The following is a 14,889-nucleotide window of genomic DNA, read 5'->3' as shown; positions in this document are numbered from 1 at the left end:
TTTGAAATATGGTTTGGAGAAACCTAAGTTGTCGTTTCTTAAAAGTTTGGGGCTGCGACGCTTATGTGAAAAAAGGTTTCAGGCTGATAAGCTCGAACCCAAAGCAGATAAATGCATCTTCATGGGACACCCAAAATCAATTGGGTATACCTCCAGTCTCAGTTCTGGAAGCAAAAGGGATTCTTTCTAGAATCAGGTCCTTTCTCGAGGAAAAGTTTCTCTCGAAAGAATTGATTGGGAGGATGGTGGAGACTTGATGAGGTTATTGAACCGTCACTTCAACTAGTATGTAGCAGGGCACAGGAAGTTGTTCCTATGGCGCCTACACCAATTGAAGTAGAAGCTTATGATAGTAATCATGAAGTTTCGGATCAAGTCACTACCGTACCTCGTAGGGTGACAAGGATGCGTACTACTTCAGAGTGGTATAGTAATCCTGTCTTGAAGGTCATGTTGCTAGACAACAAAGAACCTACGAGCTATAGAGAAGCGATGGTGGGCCCATATTCTGACAAATGGTTAGAAGCCATGAAATCCGAAATAGGATCCATGTATCAGAACAAAGCATGGACTTTAGTGGACTTGCCCGATGATCGGCAAGCCATTGAGATAAATGGATCTTTAAGAAGAAGACGGGTGTGGACAGTAATGTCACCGTCTATGAAGCTCGACTTGTGGCGAAGAGTTTTTCACAAGTTCAAGGAGTTGACTACGATGAGATTTTCTCATCCATAGCGATGCTTAAGTCCGTCGGAATCATGTTAGCATTAGTTGCATTTATGAAATCTGGCAGATGGATGTCAAAACGAGTTTCCTTACCAGTTTTCGTAAGGAAAGGTTGTATGTGATACAATCAGAAAGGTTTTGTCGATCCTAAGGATGCTAAAAGGTATGCTAGCTCCAGCGATCCTTCCATGGACTGGAGTAAGCATCTCGGAGTTGGAATATGCACTTTGATAAGATGATCAAAGATTTTGGGTTTATACAAAGTTTATGAGAAACTTGTATTTCCAAAGGAGTGGGAGCACTATAGAATTTCTGATGAGTATATGTTGTTGACATATTGTTGATCAGAAATGATGTAGAGTTTCTAAAAGGCATATAGGGTTATTTGAAAAGTGTTTTCAAGGGAAAACCTGGATTAAGCTAGTTGAACATTGTGCATCAAGATCTATAAGGATAGATCAAAAACGCTTAATGGTACTTTCAAATGAGCATATACCTTGACATGATCTTGAAGGTGTTCAAGATGGATCAGTCAAAGAAGGAGTTCTTGCCTGAGTTGTAAGGTATGAAGTTAAGACTTAAAGCTCGACCACGACAGAATAGAGAGAAAGGACGAAGGTCATCCCCTATGCTTATACATAGGCTCCATAGTATGCTATGCTGTGTACCGCACCTGATGTGTGCCCTTGCCACATGTCTCGCAAGAGGGTACAAAGGTGATCAAGGAGTGTATCACCAGATAGCGGTCAAAATTGTCCTTGGAGTAATAAGGACATGTTTCTCGATTATGGAGGTGATAAAGAGTTCGGCGTGAAGAGTTACGTCGATGCAAGCTTTAACACCTATCCGAATGACTCTGAGTAGCAAACCGGATACGTATAGTGGAGCAACCATTTGGAATAGCTCCAATTGGAGCGTGGAAGCAGCATTTACAATATGACCTAGAGATTTGTGAAGTACATACGGATCTGAATGTTGCAGACCCGTTGACTAAAACCTCTCTCACAAGCAAAACATGATCAAACCCCAGAACTCATTGAGTCTTAATCGCATGATGATGTGAACTAGTTTAGTGACACTAGTAAACTCTTTGGATGTTGGTCACATGGTGATGTGACCTATGAGTGTTAATCACATGGCGATGTGAACTACATTATTGACTCTAGTGCAAGTGGAAGACTGTTGGAAATATGCCCTAGAGGCAATAATAAATTAGTTATTATTATTATATTTCCTTGTTCATGATAACGGTTTATTATCCATGCTATAATTGTATTGATAGGAAACTCAGATACATGTTTGGATACATAGACGACACCATGTCCCTAGTAAGCCTCTAGTTGACTAGCTCGTTGATCAATAGATGGTTATGGTTTCCTGACCATGGACATTGGATGTCGTTGATAATGGGATCACATCATTAGGAGAATGATGTGATGGACAAGACCCAATCCTAAGCCTAGCACACAGATCGTGTAGTTCGTATGCTAAAGCTTTTCTAATGTCAAGTATCATTTCCTTAGACCATGAGATTGTGCCACTCCCGGATACCGTAGGAATGCTTTGGGTGTACCAAATGTCACAACGTAACTGGGTGGCTATAAAGGTACACTACGGGTATCTCTGAAAGTGTCTGTTGGGTTGGCACGAATCGAGACTGGGATTTGTCACTCCATGTGATGGAGAGGTATCTCTGGGCCCACTCGGTAGGACATCATCATAATGTGCACAATGTGACCAAGGGGTTGATCAGGGGATGATGTGTTACGGAACGAGTAAAGAGACTTGCCGGTAACGAGATTGAACAAGGTATCGGGATACCGACGATCGAATCTCGGGCAAGTGCAATACCGCTAGACAAAGGGAATTGAATACGGGATTGATTGAATCCTCGACATCATGGTTCATCCGATGAGATCATCGTGGAACATGTGGGAGCCAACATGGGTATCCAGATCCCGCTGTTGGTTATTGGCCGGAGAGTTGTCTCGGTCATGTCTACGTGTCTCCCGAACCCGTAGGGTCTACACACTTAAGGTTCGATGACGCTAGGGTTATAGGGAATGTTTTTATGTGGTTACCGAATGTTGTTTGGAATCCAGGATGAGATCCCGGACGTCACAAGGAGTTCCGAAATGGTCCGGAGGTAAAGATTTATATATGGGAAGTCATGTTTTGGTCACCGGAAAAGTTTCGGGTGCTATCGGTAACGTACCGGGACCACCGGGAGGGTCCCGGGGGTCCACCAAGTGGGGCCACCGGCCCCAGAGGGCAGCATGGGCCAAGTGTGGGAGGGACCAGCCCCATGTGGTCTGGTGCGCCCCCCCCCCCCACCAGGGCCCAAGGCGCCTAGGGTTTGGGGAGGGGGCGCTTCCACCTTACTTGGGGGGCAAGTTTCCCCTCTTTCCTCCTTGGCCACCACCCTAGATGGGTTTTGGGGCTGCCGCACCCCTTGGGGTGGGAACCCTAGAGGGGGAGCAGCCCCCTCCCTCTCCCCTATATATAGTTGAGGTCTTTGGGGCTGCCAACACATGAGTTTTGACCTCTCCCTGGTGCAGCCCTACCTCTCTTCCTCCTCATCTCTCGTAGTGCTTGGTGAAGCCCTACTGGAGTGCCACGCTCCTCCACCACCACCACGCCGTCGTGCTGCTACTGGACGGAGTCTTCCCCAACCTCTCCCTCTCTCCTTGCTGGATCAAGGCATGGGAGACGTCACCAGGCTGCACATGTGTTGAACGCGGAGGTGCCGTCCGTTTGGCACTAGGATCATCGGTGATTTGGATCACGGCGAGTACGACTCCATCAACCCCGTTCACTTGAACACTTCTGCTTAGCGATCTACAAGGGTATGTAGATGCACTCTCCTTCCCCTCGTTGTTAGATTACTCCATAGATTGATCTTGGTGATGCGTAGAAAATTTTTGATTTCTGCTACGTTCCCCAACACGAGTTTGGCACACAATTAAGACATTGTGGAAATTGTTTCACAACTAATACCGCCTGGAACACCATAGTGTGATGGTGTGTCCGAACATGATAACTGCACCCTATTGGATATGGTGCATACCATGATGTCTCTTATCGAATTACCACTATCGTTTACGGGTTAGGCATTAGAGACAACCGCATTCACTTTAAATAGGGCACCACGCAATTCCGTTGAGACAACACCGTATGAACTATGGTTTAGAGAAACCTAAGTTGTCGTTTCTTAAAAGTTTGGGGCTGCGACGCTTATGTGAAAAAGTTTCAGGCTGATAAGCTCGAACCCAAAGCGGATAAATGCATCTTCATAGAATACCCAAAATAGTTGGGTATACCTCCTATTTCCGATCCGGAAGCAAAAGTGATTGCTTCTAGAAACGGGTCCTTTCTCGAGGAAAAGTTTCTCTCGAAAGAATTGAGTGGGAGGATGGTGGAGACTTGATGAGGTTATTGAACCGTCACTTCAACTAGTGTGTAGCAGGGCACAGGAAGTTGTTCCTGTGGCACCTACAGCAACTGAAGTGGAAGCTTATGATAGTGATCATGAAACTTCTGATCAAGTCACTATCAAACCTCGTAGGTCGACAAGGATGCGTACTACTTCAGAGTGGTACGTAATCCTGTCTTGGAAGTCATGTTGCTAGACAACAATGAACCTACGAGCTACGGAGAAACGATGGTGGGCCCGGATTCCGACGAATGGCTCGAGGCCATGAAATCGGAGAGAGGATCCATATATAAAACCAAAGTATAGACATTGCAAACGAGATTTGAGCTGACATTAATGGTGTTCAGTGGCATTTTCGAGCATGCGCCTAACGAAGCAATGGCATTTTTGAGCATTTAAAATTCCTAATGGAAAATCTGAGTAGTAAGACACAACCAGTGGCATAAGTGATAAAAACCCTTTAACAAATTCGATGAACTTTTTAAAATTCGGTGAACTTTTTTAAAATTTGATGATTTTTTTTAAATCTAATGAACTTTGTTTCAAATTCGATGAACCTTTTTTTCAAATCCAATGAACCTTTTTTTCAAATTCGATGAACTTTTTTCAAATTTCATAAATTTTGTTTCAAAATTGATGAACTTTTTTTAGATTGATGAACGTTTTCAAATTCATGAACTGCTTTCAAATTCGTAAATTTCAGATCCAATCGTTTTTTCCGTTTGTGAACGAAGGGACAAACACCAAAAAAAAAACGAACGAACGAATGAACAAACGAATGAGCATATTTAACCCGGTGGCATGGCACCCAAATAGAATAGGATTTTATTTTTTTTCTTTCTGAAGTGAGGACTGGAAACATACTTTCCGGGTGCATGCAAACATGATAAAGCTGCCTGGTGTCTCTACCCCTTTGTCTGTCCGGAATACTCTTGAAAACTTCAAATTCCACGTAGGGTTAAAGATTTCTGGATGGAGTTTTGCAAGTAACCCGTCTTGGGGTGATACAGCTCATTGATCACACTTTGCCAGTGGACAGACTAGGTTCTGTTATATTCAAACACATCTTATCTCTTCCGGGGGAACACCTAGCTATACATCCAACTTCAATTTTACAACAAGTGATAGCAGTCGGAGGTTGGCACTTGTGATGGATCTATAGAAAAAAAAAACACAACGAAATGGTTCCGCCAACATGGAGATGGTCACTTTCGGTCTTGTCAAACCCAGGTGGTGTAACCCAAACAAGAGTTTCACCAAACGCGGTATTTTTCCCAGATGAAGGAGTTGGAGCTACGACGGCTATACTCGGGGATGATAGAGGTAATTTTCTGGCGGCTCGGTGTAAATTAATTCCATTTGCAGCAGTCGTGATCACCACAGAAGCGATGGCTATGAGGGATGGTCTGGCTCTTGCTAATTCCCGACAAGCAAGGAAAAAAGGAAGGAGAGAAATTGAGAGAGGATAAGAAAGGAAGGAAAGGAATTGAGACAAAATAAGGAAGATGTATAAGGAATAAGGATGAAAATCAGTTAGAAAATAAGGAAGGAAAGCTCTTTAATTAAAATGAAATTATATGGAGCGCACACAGAGACGGGGACATGAGGATGGACAGAATTAATTGAGGCATGAGACGTATAAAAAATTCTCACGGGCATTTGTGCTAGTGAAGCCTATATCAACAATTTCACAGTTTCAATATGAAAATAGGAACTTTCAAGGGATTAACACATAGACCACCAGTTGACACCGAAGCCAAAAAGTATAAGGACAACACAACTACATACCGGACAACCCCACTCAGCATCCGAAACAAATACCTTATCTAGTGGTATCCTGGCACGAACGAAAAAATATATACCATAACATAACTAAAAGCAAATCCAAACAACCGACAATGATTATCTGCTAGATAAAAAAAACTTAATCCCACGAGTGAAGACCAGTGTGGTGAAACGCGCTAGCTTCTAGTATATTTGATTGGACGAGCGAGTTCAGAGCAGGACGCGACGACCACCGAACCACTTCAGTTGTTGTGTTTCCTTACATGTTTTTGTCCTTTTGTTCTTTCTTCTGTTTTTTTCTTTTTTCTGTCCTTTTTTTCCTTTCTTTTTTCAAGTTCGAGAAAACTTTTTCCTTCATGAATTTTTTCTGCAAAATCGATGAACTTTTTGTCAAATTCAAAGAACTTTTTCAGACTCAGTGACCTTTTTTAAAAATTTCGATGAACCTTTTTAAATTGGTGAACATTTTTTTCAAATTCGATGTACTTTTTCCAAATTTCATGAAATTGGTTTCAAAATTGAGGAACTGTTTTTAGAATTGATGAAAAAATTCAAATTTGTAAATTTCAGATCCAATCGTTTTTTCAGTTTTGTGAGCGAAGGAACGAACACAAAAAAAAAACGAACAAACGAACGAAACGCACACCTTTTTTTTAGACAAATGAAACGCGCACCTGCAAACGAAAGGGAAGGAGCGGGCGTGGTAGCTGGGCCGGCCCATGCGAGCGCCCGCTAAGCGAACCGGTGCGTCAGGCGCGACGTCTCGAGAAACGGTAGCGCCCTGCCCCTTTCTCAAGAATTCCCGTTCGAGAAGGTTGTTTCCTCTAATATATATAGTAGGGTCGCCTCTTATCTCCCCAACACAACAACAAACAGAATCAGGCAACAAACGACCTACCATCCATCTTTCCACGCGATCGACGTCGACTTCACCATCTCATCATCCATCAATGGCTCGCCGCGGCGGTTTCTTCCGGTATGACTACTACTACCCGAGCTCCTACGGCTACGACGCCTACCCGTACTATAGCCCCGCCGCTGCCGATCCCTTCTTCATGGACGCCGAGCCTCTCGTCACGGAGCGGCTGCGCCCCGCCCGCCGGAGGGCCCCGGCGCGGCACGACGGCGGCTTCTTCCCTGGCTTCGGCGCCGCCGAGCCGGCCGCGCGGACCATGGCGCGTCCCAGGCCCAGCAGCGGGTCCCCGAAGAGCAGCCCGGACTGCTTTGAGGTGGAGGTCACGGGGCCCGAGCCCGACTCGCCGCCTGCGGTGCCGAGGAAGCCGGCGCCGTCGGCGGAGGAGGCCGCGGTGAGGGTGCAGGCGGCGGCGCGTGGGCTGCTTGCTCGCCGCATGGTGCGGGAGGTGCGCGCGGTGGAGCGGCAGGCGGAGGCCGTGGCCGCGAGGTTGTCGGCCGAGGCGGAGGCGCTGCGCGCGGACGCCCGTGCGCGGATCGGCCTCGGGGAGGAGCTCATGCGGCTGCTGCTGCGTCTCGACGGCGTGCACGGCGCCCGGGAGTACCGCAGGAGGGTCACTCGGCGTGTGCTCGCGCTCCAGGACGCCGTTGACGCGCTAGAGGCCATGTCGGCGGTGGTGACCGCCAATGCGCCGGAAGTTCAGGATGCAGCGGACGAAGCAGAGGATGGGATAGAATCAGAGTTGGAGCTGCTGGTTGAGGACAACACTGTGGTGGATTCTCCGGGTGCCGAGACAACCGACATGGCGGCGATGGAGGTTGACGCGGCGAGTCCCGTCGTCGTCGACGAGGACAACCAGACTGAGACCAAACTGGTGGCGGAAGTGGAGAAGGCCTCAGAGGCGGAGGGCGAGTGGGAGATGGTGGCCACGGGGGACGGCGACGTCTCCACCGGCGAGGAGGACCATGCACCACCCAAGGCATTGCAGCAGCAAGAACCAGCAGGAGAGGAGAAGAAGACTGTGACCACCGACGGGTTGGACGCGAAGAAATTCATGGAGATGGTGGCGGCGTTGTGCGAGCGGAGCGCGCAGCAGTGCGCTCTGATCGGGGCCCTGGCCGAGCGGGTCGACACGCTGGAACACGCCGTCCGGCGGGTGGAGGAGGCCGACCGGCGCCGCCGGAGGAACAAGAAGACCAAAAAGGACAGCAAGAAGAACACAAATAGCTTCTACAGCGACTAGTAGATGATAAATAGATCCAACAAACTGCCTGCAATTTGATTTTTTGCACTAGTTTTTAGTTTTTTTAATCTTTTATTTGCTTATATTCCATTAGTTAATTATGTGAAAAACTTAAATCGTGTCAGCAAATTTCATTAGATTTAATTAAATTGTGTGATTTTGCAATCTTGAATTGTGGAGCAATCTGTATTCGATTGATTTTTTTCTTGTGTTTTAGTTAATCTTTGTGTTCAATTGATTTTTTTTCTTCCATTTTAGTTCATTTTTGCAATCTAAAGTTAAGAATATTCTGTCACCAAATTTTATCAGTCTGATGCTTCAGTTCAGATTTTCATTATGATCATCACAGCACCAACCAAGACTACATGCCAAGTTTATCCCAGAACAGACCATAAACACGAGAATTATTAGACAAAAACAATGTTACATCCGGCCATCTGTGAAATTTCACTACATATACAATACAAAAAAACAGTGTACATCTTTTACAACTTTTCATCGACACTTGTATGCACACAGGCCTAAAAACTATCTCTCTATCCTAGTCTATCTGATCTGTATTCTTATTAATTGTGTATCTAGCATGAGGAGAAAAAGAATCATCTCCATATAAACGAATCTCAATGTGGAAGCCGGTGCATTGGTACTGAATGTTACACACAGCAACTTGATCACCGCAGCTGGCTTCGAGTTACACACAGCAGCTGGCTTCGGGTTTCAGGGTTCAGCCCATGTGGAAGCCGGCGGATTGGTAGTTGTTGGACAGCTTGGGCAGCTTGATCACTGCGAACACTCCGGCTGCCAGCGAGAAGACCGAGGCTAAGGCGAAGGCAGGGACGTTCCCTCCCCCCAAAAGCTTGTCCCATGGGCCTGCTCCGAGTGAGACTACTATCTGCAAAATAAAATGCGGTAGACAATCGTAAAAGTCAGGACATGTTTAGCGACGATGCATGGCATAGGAGATCGTTCTAGGTACAAGGGTCGACCTGAGGAGCAACGATGGCGAGATTCAGAACTCCAGTTGCCAAACCTGGACATGGGCAGACATTTTCAATCAAGAATAACAACTGAAACATACTGCAAAAAAGCAAACACTGACAACACAAACCTTGTCCGCCTCCTGTTCCGGCAGTCAGCTCAGCAGTCACAGAGAACGGAACACTGTAAGTGATCTGTATATGCAAGAGCAGACAGGATAAGACATCTTCTAGTTGCACTAAAAGGTGTCGAGGGTCTGGTACTAACCGAGAGTGGCAATCCGAGAAGAGAGAAAAGAATGAGCGCTGAGGTCTTGACTGTTTTATCTGCCCCGACAATATGTTGAAGCTTGCTCGAGTACAAGTCATAGGAGATCCAACTTAGTATTGTTGTAGCCAACATGCAGGCAAACACTATGAAGTTGCTGATTGCCCAAACCAATCTTGCACCAATCATCCGGCATAATGGATCGATAAGGAAAGAGCCAATCCCAAGGACGACCTACATGAACGAACCAAATATTACTGCCACTGACTAAAAATACATTGGCACTTACATCCAATACATTGGCACTTACATCCAACTGCAATGCTTTTAAACCACCACAAACCATGTAACTAATCTTTCAAAGTATTTGCATTACCAAGAACGGCAGGTACTACCCTAGACGTACAAAATTTATAGTGAACAAAATTGATCACAGGCTCTTACTGAATTCAATAGCAAACCAAATGCACCTTCTCGGACACCATCATCATAAGCTTTCCTTTCACTCGCGTTTCCTTTTGGGTCACCGTGATAAACTTCACGCCCCATCCAGTCGGTGTCAAAAAGGAAAAAGGGAAACCATGACAGCTGCAAAACAGATAAGATCAGTTTCCAGCAGAAGAGACGATCAGCAAGCAGCTGATGCGCATCTATCCATGTAATCCATTTTTATAGCATACCCATGTTAGGGCCATAACCAGAAGCACGGAATACATTCCAGGAGGTAGATGCCTCATGCTAGTCAAAATTTTAACCAAAACTGCTCCTGGTCCATCATTGAAAGCCTCAACATCGTCCTTGTTCGAGTTGGAACCTGCATCTGCACTGGAGTTAACTGAGACATGGTTTGCATCAGCATGGCCGTTAGAAAGTCCTCCGTTAGTCTGTTCACTTGAAGCATCATGATCATCTCTAGAACCGTTCAGTAGAGGAGCCGAGTCAGATAACTGCTGTGCATCCTTTGGTTCCAGCGGAATCTCTTCAGCAAAGTAGAGGGTAACAGCCATGCAAAACAGAAGGAATACCTGCACGATACATAATTAGTCAGCTTACTCTTTTGCCAGCAATGCACTTGTACAATTATATTGAGAAACCTAACTTCGGACACCTAGGTCAATTGCAGAATATCTGAGAACTTACAACCGCAATTAAGAAAGCTGCTTTCAAATTACCACAGGCTTCACAACAGGCCCTAGTCATCAGAAAAGGAAACCACCTGCATAAATAAAAAAGAGTGGGAAGGTCAACTTTGTACGGGGAAATCAACTGCGGTTGACAAGAGAGCTCTCGGGATAAAACTAGAAATTAATAAAAGTTGATCGGCTATCTTTGTCAGAAGTAGAAAGTTCGAAAAACAAGTTGTGGGATTACAAGCACCCTATGCTACCGAGACCATACCTCAAGAAAGCACATCATCAAGACAGGGTGAGCAAGCATACTATTTACAGAGACAGCTTGACTAACATAATAAGCCAGAAGGATCTTTTTTCTAAATAGTAGCATGAGTATAAGTTTAAGATATTACCTACTGCACACCTACAAATTTATGTCAACTAGCATAAGTTTGGTTCTTTCTGGATAGTGGCATGAATCTACTCTTGGACAACAAGGCTCAAGCTAATGTAAGCACAGAATAACACAAAACACGACATACTTGTGCCAGTTCCCACTCGCACCAGCTGAAAAACCAAGAACGTTTCCAACAGCCATCCATGAGCAGAATATTGCATTTGCCGAATTACATTGATCGGGACCTGCATAGTAGAATGTATTATTCGATAACTGATATTATAAGGGTGGATCCAGCATTAGTAGAAATTCTAACTGAATGTATTAACCACCTGAAAGATCAGCTAGGAGGGCACGAGCAGGTCCCTATCAAGAATGAACAAAATATTAGGAGAAGAGTAATTCAACTTTCCAGCAACATTTACAGAGACTGGGAGTCGATTCATAAGATATCATGTAAAGTTTGAAATAGGCTTACTTGAACTGTATTATTTGCAAGGTCCAGCATCCAGAATCCAAAAATGAAAATAAAAGCAGCTCGATATCTTAGACCTTTGTATGTACTGTATGAACAATCATTAGCATTTTAGTGATGGTGATACAGCTGATGCTAAATTGTTATAATAGAATAACAAGCTACCAGAACGAATGGATAATTACCTGCAGTGCTCAGTGGTGTCTCCTAACATGTAGCCAAGGTCTGCAGAAAACCCGACTAAAGTTACCTACGAGTATGAAGTCTGCCTATTAGAGAGCAGGGAAAGAATGGGGAATATACTGTAAACTATCAAACATGATATATATACTCACAGCTGCACAAATCAGCACGCATCCAGCCAAAATGAATGGCCGTCTCCTCCCGTACTTGGAGCGGCACTTGTCACTCCAGACACCAACACAAGGTTGAACCTGGTGTCAGAGGGTAACCAACCAGCCATTTAGAGACAAGATACCTTGCATTCTGACTCCAAACAATCAGCAACTGTGTCATCACAAAAACTTACCACGAAACCAGTAATGGGCCCGCAAAGCCAAATGAAGGACGCCATGGCATGGTCTATTCCTAGAGTCTGCATATATAAGGCCAGGAATAAACAGCAGGTGAGTGAGTGAGTGAATGAATGCATAGGACAGGAAAGATGTCATGTAAAACACACTCAGAACATAAAAGCTCCACTACTCACGATGTTCTTGCAGTAGAAATTAACCATTTATTAGCATTCATGTACATACATAGAATGCTCAAGTAACAAGCATAGCATGCCGGCCAACTGGTATTTCTTCAGTTAGCAGAACACGACAGATGTTTCCCGGGATATTATTCCAGACAAACGTGCTCAACCTTATTTTGCCTATTTACTCCAGCTAAATTCTCGTAGCAAAGCAGCTCACCTATTTTTACCTAATTGGCTGCAACCTCTGTCTCCTCACTAAGGGGATCACACTTGGGCTGACAACATCTGTGTGTAAATTGAAAATTCTGGCTGCAAAGACCGAATTCAGACAGACGGCTTGCGCCTGGCATGTAGTGGTGCTGTCTATTTGTGAGTTGGTACTATGATTAAGCAGCCAGCAGGAACAGAACCTCGTCCAACTGCCATATTGGGTACAGAGTCCCAGCTAGAGCTACATACATGCAGTAGCACATGAAGTTATTGAAGTAGAGATTATTCAGAACATAAACACTCGACAGCACATGAAGCTCTTGCAGGAGAAATTGAAACATTTATGAGCATTTGTATGTGCATACATAGGCATGATCAAGCAACAAGCATAGCAGACCGTCCATCTGATGCATCTTCAGATAACAAAAAAATAAAAATAAAAACAAACACGGCGGATGTTTCCCAGCATATTATTGCAGTCAGACTAAAACATGTCTGTGTGCCCTAACTAAGTATTAGAAGCAAAACAGCGTGACCTGTTCTCGCCTAATTGGCAGCAAACCTCTGTCGCAGCTTGGCCTACAGCTGTAGCCTGTATGTAAGTAAGTTAGAGATTGAGCCGTGGATTTTAGACAGAGTTGCGACTGATCATTGGTATTCAGCAACTGAGTTACTAGTATTATTAATGATCGGCCAGGCAGCAGCAACAGAACCTGCCTAGGTCCCCCTGCCTTATCGGGTAAGGAGCAGTCGCAGGTACATACAGGTAGTGGCATTTGCACATGCGGCGCCGTCGTCACTCACTCTGGAAACAGAAATGGGGAACAAGGCATGGCCGGCTGAGAGTTCCTAAACGCGCAGGCATACTCAACAGTCCCGAGCGGTTTGGGCGAGATCCAGCAGGGAGGGTGTGTACCTGGATGTAGGGGGTGAGGAGGGAGAGCTGCAGCGCCCAGCCGAACTGCACGCCGGCGGCGACCATGCAGGCCAGCACCACCCGCCACTTGGGCGCGCCCTTCCTGCCGCCCTCCCCCGCCCCCGCGCCGCTGCCCTGCTCCTCCTTGGGCCGCGCGGCGTCGCTTCCGGTGCTGTTGAGTCTGACGAGCTCCATCTCGGCGTCGCGGATGTGGCGGTACGGCACGCGGATGGCCGTGGCCCCGCCGCCGGAGTCCATGGCCGGCAGGGCAGCGGCAGATCCGGGGCGCGGGGGAGGCAGACCGGGTGGGTGGGGGTTAGGGCAGGGTCCGGCGTGGCGCGGGGGCCGACGCCGACGAGATCTGCTCGCAGGCGAGATGCGGGAGGGCGCGGGAGGAAAGCGGAGGGAGGGAAGAGTAGAAAATTGGCGAGAGGAGGGAGGGAGCGCGTCGGTGTGCGCGTGCGCGTGCGTGCTCGCTCGGAAGGTAGGCGAGGGAGGGAAGGAGGAAGCGCTCACGCGCCGACGCCTGTCTTCTCCGTCAACGACTCACTCGTTTTGTTTGTTTGGTTTTCTCCTTCATCTCTTCCATGTGAGCGCGCGATTGGCGCCGTTGCCTCCCTTGTTTTGATTCACATCACACGAGAGAAAGTTGAATTTTCTCTCCTCGGAGTAATCTTGTGATGGCCGAAACCGCTGTTTTAACCCTTTTTGGAAGGCTAACTTGTATAAGCACGATCCGATCAAATCCCAACCGCCGTGACCTTTTCATGGTTTGATCTTTTTCCTACCGTCATAGTCCCTGCAGCTATCGCCGAGGAGGGGCAACGGCAGATGCAAACGGCTCCGCTACCCTCTACCGACACGGATAAGTGGCTACCGTGGACGTCTTTGACAATAGACAGTGATGCCCTACTGCAAACGACCCTGACAGTATGGTGGTTAAGTGAGTGAGGGGGGCTGGGCTTGGGTGAGCCCCCCTCACCACCCCATTCATCCCATGTCATCTTCTTCCCCGAGCTCAGCCCGTGCGACTATGTTTCATTTTCTTTCAACATCCAGTGAGCCTGCACTGCATTAACACTCGACTTCAGTTCGGTTCCGCCACCCGATCCCAGCCATCACTATCATTCACCCAATACTAACACACAAGGGGGCTGATCAAGCCTAGATTCCACACATGTTCTTCTCTTCCCCTTGGTGCCACCGAAACGGAGGGGCGGATATTGAAGATGCGGTAGTGGTTCACGCGGACGAACAAGAATCAGGATGGGGCTCCTCTGATGGCAGGCGCGTGTGTGAGATCTACTTCCTGCAATGGCCAGGATAGAGGCGCAGAGAGGGTTTGGGGGCGGAGATGAGGAGTGATGTTCCGATAGCACAATGCAGACTCAATTTCGAATTGGATTTTCTCGCGGAGATCGTCTACACCGAATCCGCAATGGAGGAGAAGCGGCGGATGTCTGTGCAATGGAAGCAGCATCCAGATCAAGTGCTCAAGTGGACTATGCCGGAAGCAAAATCTCGGATCCCATAGCAGGGAAATCGGTGGGAGCGTGTTCTGAGGAAGGTTACTCTTCCTCTTCATGCTAAGATTGCCTTCATCCACTCCAGCTTCTCCTTGCTCCCATGCCCAGAATTCAGCAGGTCAACGACAAGCTTCTCAAGCTCCTTCTCTTCAACAAGTTGGTCCCTGTACACCTTCATCTCATGCATGGCCTTCCTTGTGTTCTGAAT

General features: G+C 46.6%; 2 protein-coding genes across 4 annotated transcripts; one reads left to right on the top strand and one right to left on the bottom strand.

Moving 5' to 3' along the window:
• The first annotated feature begins 6,822 nt into the window (after window positions 1-6,822).
• On the top strand, window positions 6,823-8,274 carry LOC119324404 (cilia- and flagella-associated protein 91-like). The gene has a single exon (XM_037598190.1). The coding sequence runs from the start codon at window positions 6,895-6,897 to the stop codon at window positions 8,098-8,100; it is 1,206 nt and encodes a 401-aa protein (XP_037454087.1). The 5' UTR covers window positions 6,823-6,894; the 3' UTR covers window positions 8,101-8,274.
• Window positions 8,275-8,486: 212 nt separating this feature from the next.
• Window positions 8,487-13,679, bottom strand: LOC119325328 (sucrose transport protein SUT4-like). Of its 3 annotated transcripts, XM_037599074.1 has the most exons (14): window positions 13,156-13,674; window positions 11,859-11,924; window positions 11,665-11,763; window positions 11,515-11,579; window positions 11,333-11,417; window positions 11,187-11,220; window positions 11,000-11,099; window positions 10,486-10,561; window positions 10,026-10,370; window positions 9,790-9,933; window positions 9,346-9,579; window positions 9,209-9,272; window positions 9,087-9,130; window positions 8,487-8,992 (listed from the first exon to the last, which is right to left on the bottom strand). In XM_037599074.1, the coding sequence occupies exons 1-14, from the start codon at window positions 13,411-13,413 to the stop codon at window positions 8,825-8,827; spliced, it is 1,782 nt and encodes a 593-aa protein (XP_037454971.1). In that variant the 5' UTR covers window positions 13,414-13,674; the 3' UTR covers window positions 8,487-8,824. The 3 variants fall into 3 exon arrangements, 2 of the variants coding, with proteins under 2 accessions (XP_037454971.1, XP_037454972.1); XM_037599075.1 differs by lacking the exon at window positions 13,156-13,674 and having other exon boundaries at window positions 11,515-11,554; window positions 11,859-11,923; XR_005157474.1 differs by lacking the exons at window positions 8,487-8,992; window positions 9,087-9,130 and having other exon boundaries at window positions 9,816-9,933; window positions 13,156-13,679.
• Window positions 13,680-14,889: the final 1,210 nt, after the last annotated feature.

Source organism: Triticum dicoccoides, chromosome 6B (assembly GCF_002162155.2).
Source record: "Triticum dicoccoides isolate Atlit2015 ecotype Zavitan chromosome 6B, WEW_v2.0, whole genome shotgun sequence".
Lineage (NCBI taxonomy): Eukaryota > Viridiplantae > Streptophyta > Magnoliopsida > Poales > Poaceae > Triticum > Triticum dicoccoides.
The sequence above is the reverse complement of the archived record's forward strand: the minus strand, read 5'-3'. Positions and strand labels throughout refer to the sequence as shown.